The 10,000-nt window shown below is 43.5% G+C and overlaps 1 protein-coding gene across 1 annotated transcript in view; it reads left to right on the top strand.

Moving 5' to 3' along the window:
* Window positions 1-9,481: 9,481 nt before the first annotated feature.
* The window catches only part of slc6a16a (solute carrier family 6 member 16a), an 8,052-nt gene continuing 7,533 nt past the window's right edge, over window positions 9,482-10,000 (top strand). The window contains exons 1-2 of the mRNA XM_030793557.1: window positions 9,482-9,713; window positions 9,989-10,000. The exon at window positions 9,989-10,000 is cut by the window's right edge and continues 146 nt beyond it. Coding sequence (XP_030649417.1) covers window positions 9,482-9,713; window positions 9,989-10,000 — 244 coding nt within the window. The remainder of the gene's footprint in view (window positions 9,714-9,988) is intronic.

Raw genomic sequence — 10,000 nt, 5'->3', positions numbered from 1 at the left:
ACAAAATGTCCAGAGAAGAGTGCGCGAGTTTTCCTCCAGTCGTTGATATTGTCGTCACAACCAGCGGCAAAACACTGAGTTTTAGAAACAACTATATTTTTGGCACTGCCAACATCATAGCAACAACCCATATTTTCAATATTAAAACAAAACAGTGATGGAGAACGACAACTCGAACGCGTATGATGAACGGACTAGTAAAGCTCGTTTCATGAGTTCCCACGGGCCCGCAGTGCTAGAGATAGCCTAAAGAGTTTTCTGGTATTTATGTATGTAAGGTTTTTGCAGCCTCTTGTTAGCTTAGCAGCTCCGCAGATTTCGTCTACACTTTGGCTACAAAAACAAAACAAAACAAAACAAAACAAAAAAACCTTCTCTATATCTGCAGTAGGACTATTTCAATTCCACCTCCATCAGGTGCGCTATTACGAAACGGCAAGAGAAAATCAGAAACGTTTTAAATGGAGATGCTTTTCAATTAACTCTAAGTTGGTCACTGATTCCACTCAAAGAACACCTGTCCTGAACTCACATTTGCTTTAGTTGAACCAAATATATATATATAAATATATATTTGTGCAGGTTTATATTTATATTATAAATATTTTATTCTTTTTTTTTTTTTTTAATAAATCAGTGCGCGGTTTAAAACGCAATACGCAGGTGAAAACACATCTGCATATAATGCACTCATAACCTGCAGAGCCAATCACATTCCAGCCTCACTGTTTTGGATATCTTTTTTTTTTCACAATACAGTCTGTATTTATTTTTAAATGAAACCACGCAAATCTCCCAATACAACAAAACACTCGCTATAAGCCGTTCTAATTCCCTTAATAACCTCAGTGCTCTACCTCAGTCATTTTTACCCCCCGTAAACATATTAGTCTTCAGAGTAGAAAAAAAAAAAAAAGTTCATAGAAAATTATGAGTTACTAATAGCCGAGGCTAAAACAGTAAGAGTGAAGAGTAAATATTTTAATAATTGATGGGTTTAAGGAGTGTGGAAAGAGTTCCCACTCAGTCCTCTGACAGTTGCAAGACAAATGCCTCGCCAATTTAATTAGGTGCCTCAAGAATCAACACAGAACCGGAGAAGTCCAGATTGGTACCGTGGTGTTTTTGATACAGAGAAAGTGGCTACTGTGTACCAGTGGTCTTGACATGCCTGTAAAAATGATGTGAAGATGAAAAAAAAAAAACAAAACAAAAAACAAGCACAGAACAGTTTTCTTACCTTTGCCGCGTACCTCTCTGTTTGCCTTGCTTTCTCACATCCTCAGTGTACGCCTCATGAAGAAATGCAAGAACGAGAAAAACAGGTCGCCCCGTTCATTCTCAGCAATCTTACCCTGAGCCTGCCTCTCTCTCTCTTTCTCTCTCTCTCTCTCTCTCTCTCTCTCTCTCTCCCTCTCTCTCTCTCTCTCTCTCTCTCTCTCTCTCCCTCTCTTTCTCTCTCCCTCCCTCTCTCTCTCTCTCTTCCTCTCTTTCTCTCTCTCTCTCTCTCTCTCTCCCTCCCTCTCTCTCTCTCCCTCAGTTTCAGGATGCCACAGGGCTGATCTGAGTGACTGATGTCAATTCATACATTTAGGAAGTATGTCTGTGTGTGTGTGTGTGTGTGTGAGAGAGAGAGAGAGAGAGAGAGAGAGAGAGAAAGAGGTCATTGATGCATTCCACTGACACATTTCTTATGAGAGCAGGTTCAGTGACCTCATAATCCACAGGAAAACAAAGTGAATTAGCACAGCATGCTACATCTACCTGTGCGACTCTCTCTCTCATTCACACACACACACACACACACACACACACACACACACACACACACACACACACACACAGACACACACACACATCCACACGCACATCCACACGCACACATGCACACAAACAAACAGGTAAACAAACAGATAGCAATATATGTATCTGGGATCTAATTACAGTTCAGCTGAATGTTTGAATGGGTAAAACAGGGGACCTGAGTTTGGTATGACTGGTGGTGACAGGTGGACCAGTTCCCTGATTTGAAACTGTCCTTGGTGAGTTTGCTTTAGCTGAGTGGCATCTGCAGTCCCCAGAGCTCAAACCGGTAAAGTGCATATGGGATGAGACAGAAAGGTCCATTCACAGCATGAATGTAACACTGTCTAATCTGCAGTGACTGCATGTTCCCATTACATAAACATAAACCAGTGCTCTACCAGTGGACGTAATGAGGGGTCCAGCCTGGTCCTAGACAGCTGTGCCTAAGAAACTTGGCAAGTAATAATTTTAAATGTAATTTATTATAAACACATGCAATGATTTAGTACTGAATTAAATATAAAACAAAAAATGTTTTTATTCAGTCCCATGTAAAATGTAAATATGCACTTGCATGCACACAAGAATGTGCATACACTCTGCCACTCCACAGCCTATGTTTATTAATAAACACACACACACACACACACACACACACACACACACACAGACAAACACAAACAGACAAATGTTCACACTCTTTCTATCACGCTCTGTGTTTCAGGTCAGTTTGTTCAAGCTTAGCCTGTTAGACCTGCTCGATTATTCTCTCTTGCTCTCTCTCTCTCTCTCTCTCTCTTTCTCTCTGTCTTTCCCCTTCTCTCTCTCTCTCTCTCTCTCTCTCCTTCTCTGTCTATCTCCCATATACATCACGCACAGGTTTCAAAGGAATGTTATTACTTCAGAGCTTGTGGTATTCATACTTGGGCTGTATCAAAAAAAAAAAAAACACCCTCTTGAGTATGTTTGTGAATGAATGTGTGTGGCTGGTGGGGTGGAGTATCTGTGCATAACTGTGTATGTGTGTGTGTGTGTGTGCATGCGTGCATGCGTGCGTGTATTTATGTGTGTGTGAGTGTGTGCGCGAGCGTGCGCACACGTCTAAACTCACACTGCGTACCTGTTCAACAAGACTGATGTCATTTTACACATTGTGAAATGTATCACTGTTTCTCAAGAGGGAAACAACTGAACACAGCACTGTTTCATTGTTATTTTCTAGTGCTAGATTCAGACCTCAGCCTTACTGCTTAATCACAAGGACGATGCCAGTAACATCACCATTCCTACAAAGACCTCTTTCCCAGAATTCTAGTTTATCCCATCACTGGTACAACCACTTTAACTAACCAGCTAACTGCCTTGTTTTTCAATCAGTTATGTGATACAGTCTAAACCAGGGGTCACCAACCTTTTTGAAACTGAGAGCTACTTCAAGGGTACTGAGTAATGCAATGGGCTACCAGTTTGATAACACACTTCTGAAAGAACAAAGTTGCACGGTTTACCTTTAATTTTATATTATTATTAATGATATTCTACGTGAAGACACTGATCACGTTAATGATTCATCACAATAATTATTCAGAATGATTCAACAAGGTAGGAAACAGACTTAAATAAACGCAAAACACAATTAAATAAAATTTTAGACTGAGCTCGTTGGTGATTAGTGCTATTTTTAGAACTGGCCTGCGGGCGACTGATGTGGTCCCTGCGGGCGACCTGGTGCCCGCGGGCACCATGTTGGTGACCCCTGGTCTAAACACTCAGAATAGCAAACTGTTCAAGATACGACTAAGAGACACTTATCTAAGTGTATGGATTTTCAGCAGGGAATGACTCTAAAATATCAACAGGGAGGCCAAAGGGTAAATGTGACAGAGTCCTAGGAATTTCAGTATCGGCAGAGGAATTGTTCCTGCATTCCCGGAATGCCCATCTCTGGAAACAGCTCTTCCAGCCCCTCCACAATCAGCAGACTTTATCCGGTTCTGCTCTGGCGCGGAGGGTGTGTGTGAATGTATCGGTTTGTGGGTAAAGGGACACACAGATACAGTTACCTTTCTGAGGCAGACATGCTAGTGCACAGAGCAATAAATAAATCTGTGTTATGTGGGCAATGCTTTAATAAATCAGTTTTACCAGATCTGGAGTAGAAACTGGGTGGAAGAAGAGAGGTAATTTGTAAATACAAGCATAATTTTTGCTGTTGTTGTTGTTGTTGTTGTTTGTTTTTCCATTAAATCTCAAGTATGTGTTTACTCTAAACATTCACTTTCACACTTTTAAGAATTCGTTTAGAGTTTAGAGCAGAGAAATCTGACGAGGTGTACCATGGATATTGCCTGAACCTTAAACATGTGTGCACTTAAAACAGAGAGAGAGAGAGAGAGAGAGAGAGAGAGAGAGAACGTGTCAAAAGGTTTATACACTGAAGCGTATTTACATCGCGCGCTCCGTAAACTTGTATTGAGAAGTTCGCTTGCGCCCTCGTGCGACAAGTATACTTAACTGCACACGTGTAAAGCACGTGGAGACCTCCGTCGCGACTTCTAGTATAAACAAGACGAGCGTGTCAGTCAAGGTAATTTTGAAACATGTTTCACATGTCCTGTATACACACATGCGAGCAGCAAATACATCAGACCCCCCCCCCCCCCCCACCCCCACCGACGTTGTTCCTGCCATGTAAGGTGACTCAAATGAAGGTTAAACATGTGGAGTCCCTTTGTATTGTACAGACACTTAAACATATGCATCAAACTAACGGGTTAAACGCACACATCCGCACACGCTACTGTGCCCCCCCCCCATTGCGGTACTATTTGGAGCACTAACAGAGAAAGCTTGTAGAGTCGGTAGAGGCGCGAAATCTAATGCGGTAGGCTGGACCCACGCTTGTCAAACGCGACAAATGATAAGGTATACAATAAAGAAACACGTCGAATTAATTAAATCGAATGGTTATCAGAGCTGGCCTCTCATATTCTCTGACTAGGGCGCTCAACCTCCAAAAAAGGGTGGCTCGCGCCCTGTGACTGACAGTTAAATTTAGTTTTCGCGCGGGGCAAAGCGTTTACCAAGCATTTACCGGAGAGTAGTTTCAGGACAGCACCGGTTTTGTAATGATATTTGATACACAAACTCCCACTAAGCGATGTCATGGGCAAAGGCGGGGCACCACAAGTCATGGAAATGCTACTCCACTGTGCTCCAACGAAAGCAAGAAGGGGAGTTAAGTTTCTTGGGTTTCATGTGCGCTAACCGTTCGCTCGAGGAGGTACCCCAACGTGGCGAGATAGCGCTGCACGACTTCGCCCACAATCGTCCCGATTTCCTTCGCCAAAGAAATCATTGCAGCACTCGTTCTCCATAGATTTAAACGGGACTACATAGCGACTGATAAAGCAGAGTGACCGTTTAACGTGGAAAAGACGAGCTGGACAGCAGCCCAAAATATAGGACGAGGTAATAGAACGGTTTCTTGGCATGAACAAATTGTTCGCTCTCGAGCCTCTGTGTGTTATTGCATGCTAAATTTAAGTTGAAAGAATTTATTAAACAAGGGAAACGGAGTCACGGGGGGACATGGCGATTCTGGGACGCAATGAAAAAAAAAAAACCCTCCTGAGTGTTAATTTGCCGACTGTATTATGTTGAATGACTATTTTTAGCCCGCGGTTTGTCTGACTATGTTCAAAGGTTATTTATTGCGAACTCTGGATATACTTATTACATTGATTAGGGACACCAGTGCTTTGTTAAATAATCGTTATCACACTGCCACAAGGCTGTTGTGTTTTATTTATTCTACAGTACATAGTATGATCTGGCAGATTAATCGGAGATATCCAACTAATGGTCGTGCACGGAACATTATACTCCCAATATGTTCTTTCAGTGCGTCAAAATAGTGCACGGATTTGTAGTTAAGGGCTTCATGATGCGGACATCAGAAACAAGCCAAACTCTTCCCACCGGGACCTGCTATCGTGGGAGGCAAGTCCTGGAAGTGGAGCTGTCGCTGGTGGACGTATACGTGAAGTCTAAAGATTGCGCACAAAACTTACCGAAAACCCCTCGGCTGAGCTCGGGTAGGCTGATTTTATTTTTTTTAAGCACACTAGGGAGCATGTGAGATAAATCTTACCAGAATATCACAGTAGTAACATAGTATTAAACATACTATTGCAATAGTTGAACCCCCGTTACACGTGCGCGGTGTTATCACCGGGTGGGTTTAAGCAGCTGTTTTGCTTGGAGCAACAGGTGCGTTACTGAATAAGGTTCCGAGCTCGAGGAGATAAGGAAACAGCCTTAACACTTGCCTGTCTCTCAAGGTGATTAGGATACACAATAACTAACACACACAGAGAGGGAGAGAGAGAGAGAGACTTTGTCTCGTTTGCTAAGGGCCTCCGCAAATCACAAAGACCGTAAACTATCTTTGTATCTCTGTGTCGGCCTTTTCTGTTTGTCAGTACTGGACAATCTATGGATGACATTGCTGTGAACTACTGCCGACGTTGGAAACAGTTCAACACTTAGGGGCTGAAGTGACACAACCAATCAAATCGCGCGTTGGGTGTGGGCGTGAGCTCAGTGAATTTAATTTAAAATAAATAATTAAATACGACATAGCACATGCATCTCACTGGGTGTGCTCTCGCGAAAGCGTTCGTAACCTGCAACAGTGTTTTTTGCGCGTTGTACTCAAACGTCTGAAGTAGCCAGCTGTGTTTTAAACTGCGTGCTCTTCTCAGATATCACTGTCTAAGACTTTTGCTTTGGCTTTGTGAAAGTGTGTTCTCTGATGCAGAAATCTAAAAACATGTGGCTTTCTGATACATGCCGAAACACAGTCGTCGCGCAAACTGAACTCTGTAACGCAGAGATCTATATATAGGAGAAACGGGAGGGCTTCACTGGCAGATGGGATGTAGAAGAATATTGTGGAGTGAGGGGGGGGGGGGGCGTGAGTGCGTGGTTGGGGGTGGGGGGTAGGGTAGGTGTATTTTTCCACAATCACCAGATCACGAGATTCAATATGAGGTAAGAGATTCAGAGGAGAGAGGCACCTTGAAACTTTTCCATATGCCTACAAGTATCTCTCTCTCTCTCTCTCTCTCTCTCTCTCTCTCAGTGTCATTTGGAGTTTGAATGTTATCCCTACGCCAAACACAGTCCTCCACAGTACTTTTCCGTTCACGACGATGATTGCCCGGGAAGCATTAGCACAGGGGCCCTGTATACAGAGACCAATATGTCAGTTAAACGTTACATAACCAGCCACTCTGTCTCTAACACCGTCACCACTTTTACTTCAAAGAAACAGTTTTATTTCCAGCAGAACAGTTTGTTACTCGGCTGTTTGGGCTCCAAACTCATGCAGTCACTACATGGCGACTTTACCCAAAGCGGTCGCATTAGCTTAAACATCCACACTCCATGACTGAATTACCCCAAAAGTATTGTTTTTTAGTACAACATCATAAAGTGAAAGTGGTGCTCTTGTCTTCCAGAAGCCATTGCGGTATCTGACGTTGTGTGGCTCGACTTAGTCAAAAGTCAGGAGCAGCTACAGGGATGATTACCGTTCAAAAGCAGCTATTAAAACCAGTCATTTCAACTTTCGCTAAAGCAACAAAAGCCGCCATTTTGGCTCCGGCACTCCGGTTACTTTAACAGTCATATGGGGTGACAGAGGGTTGGATCAGCGTTATAAGAATGGTTAGTTTCCCAAATGGCATCGTAAACCTCCTGTGTCTCAGTGATTCATTCTATCTGGCCATGCTAGACGACAGGTCGAAAACATCTGCTGTAGCATCTGAAGTACATGTTACTTTGGTTGGGGTTGGTTGTACGTTGTGGTGTTGCTTGTATGTTTGGGTATGCGTGCAACCCCCACAGCGTGAGAAGAACTGAGCTGAAGAACTGAAGAACCGAAAGAGAAGAAAGCCCCCCTGAGCGTTCACGAAATCAGTTTAACGCCTGTGTTAAAAATGAATCTTATTTCTCTGGTTTGATCCGCTTCTTTCCCCCTTATTTAATGACCACGCCACATCATAACCGTATGTTCTATGTGGCCGTGTGACCTCAAATGCTATAAACGGTTGTTCAACGATGCCTGATCCACAGTACCATGGCTTGTGATGTGTATATATCCTGGCCTGGTTTTGGGATCTCCTCACGGGTTTTCTCGTATATGTGTTGCAGAGTCAAAAAGAACTGAACGTATCCGAACCCTTTTGGCAGTTCATCGAGTCATTGGACTTGATGAACCGCCAAAGCTTCCTTGGACACTCCTGATAGCATAACGACGCCATGTCAGTGTGGTCCTTTCCCTGGGCCGATGGCCCGTTGCATATCATGTTGTATTTAATGCTTTATTACTGACACGCTGTGGAGAGTTTATTCACTGGATTAATCGATTCAAACTGAAAGGAGTTCTTTTATTTTAATTTTTTTTCTCTTGAAGTCCAGACTTAACAAAGTCAATCTTCATGCGGCGCCTGTAACGAAATCACGTTGTTTTTAATTCTTGGAAAAGAGGTACGGCCCGTGAGACGCAGGGTTCAGGTAAGAAAATTCCTAGAGTACCAAGAAATCACTGGAAGCTGAAACGTGGGAACTAGCCATCCGCCTCACCCGCGGAGATGAACAACAACCCCTACGGACCATAAGGGCGGTTGAAGGAGAAAGACGAGAACCTCGCCTTTCGATTTTTTTTTGTCTCGATCAAATCCCTGATCTCACATGCATTGTGTGTGTTACTCTAAAGTCAAACTCGAGAGGTCATCATCTCATGCACTGCTGTGCAGACGCGGGGCGAGAAGTTTTACGGCTTCTTGGTTATGTAAAAACCAAACAATAAAAGCATTCATGTGCCCCCTTCTGGGTGAGGGAGAGGACAGGGCGAGAGAGTGTGAGAGAGAGAGTGTGTGAGAGAAACATAAATAGAAATGTATGGAAAGTCAAGGTGGAGTGAGAGTAGAGTGAGAGAGAGAAAAAAAAAGGGGAGAGGTTTGGATTTTTTTTTTTTTTTTAGTCCTCTCTTTCTGCCGTACTCCGTGTTCCTACCGAAGGCTGAAGTGTTTGTGCAAGGAGGTCTCCTCGCCATAAAGTCCGATGAGAGATATACAGCTGAGTCTGAATTTCTGAAATATTTCTTTTATGTCGTTTCACTTTTCGCTGTTGAGAGGTTGAATTTGTAAAGAGAAGAAAAGCCTGTCGACAAAACCCTTAAAATGTAAACTCCAAAGATTTTTGAATTGTTTTATCGATGTCTCAACGATTACCTTGTATCTGAGCACCCACCCCACCCCAACACACACACACACACACACACACACACACACACAGAGCCATAGAAAAACATAAACAGATATACACGCTCACTTTCACCCCCTGGAACATTCTGCTTGTTTCCCCTTTAACTCAAATCTCATGTGAAAATTGCAACTCAAGTCAATTTTTTAGAGAGCTTTTTTTTTTTCCCGACAAAGACTTCCGGTCAGCAAAGTTTTCTGTTCTTTTCTTTTGATCTCTTAGCTTTTGTTTTTATTACAAGCGGGAGTAGGACTGCTGAGAATTTTAAACAGGAAGACATTCACCAGTACTGTTTGTATAAATATAAAAGTCATTAGTGCTCTGCTTAATGGACATGCTCTAGATGGAGAAGCCTCCGTTGCCAAGCGACGAGGAGGGGCAGGGCCTGTCGCAGAGTGAGTCCGACGTGGGCCTGGTGTCTCTGGATGCAGAGGGGGCGTCTGAAGGGGCGGGACAGGGTGAAGACAGGCCCGCGTGGGACAGTAAGCTGCAATATGTCCTCGCTCAGGTCGGGTTCAGCGTCGGCCTAGGCAACGTCTGGAGGTTCCCATACCTCTGTCACCAGAACGGAGGAGGTAAATGTGTGTGTGTGTGTGTGTGTGTGTGTGTGTGTTGGTGAATGTATGTTGTTATGTACTTTCACTTATGTAATGAGTGTGTGTGTGTGTGCGTGTGTGTGTGTGCGTGTGTGTGTGTCGGTATGTGTATGTGTGTGTGTATGCGCGCGCGCGTGTGTGTGTGTGTGTCTGTATGTGTATGTGGGCGTGTATGCGTGTGTGTGTGTGTGTCTGTATGTATGTGTGTGTGTGTGTGTGTGTCTGTGTGCGTGTGTGTGTGTGTGTGTCTGTAGGGGCGTTTATGG

The sequence above is a fragment of the Chanos chanos genome, chromosome 16 (assembly GCF_902362185.1).
Source record: "Chanos chanos chromosome 16, fChaCha1.1, whole genome shotgun sequence".
In the NCBI taxonomy this organism is placed as follows: domain Eukaryota; kingdom Metazoa; phylum Chordata; class Actinopteri; order Gonorynchiformes; family Chanidae; genus Chanos; species Chanos chanos.
Note: the sequence above shows the minus strand (reverse complement) of the source record. Positions and strands in the feature narration are given on the sequence as shown.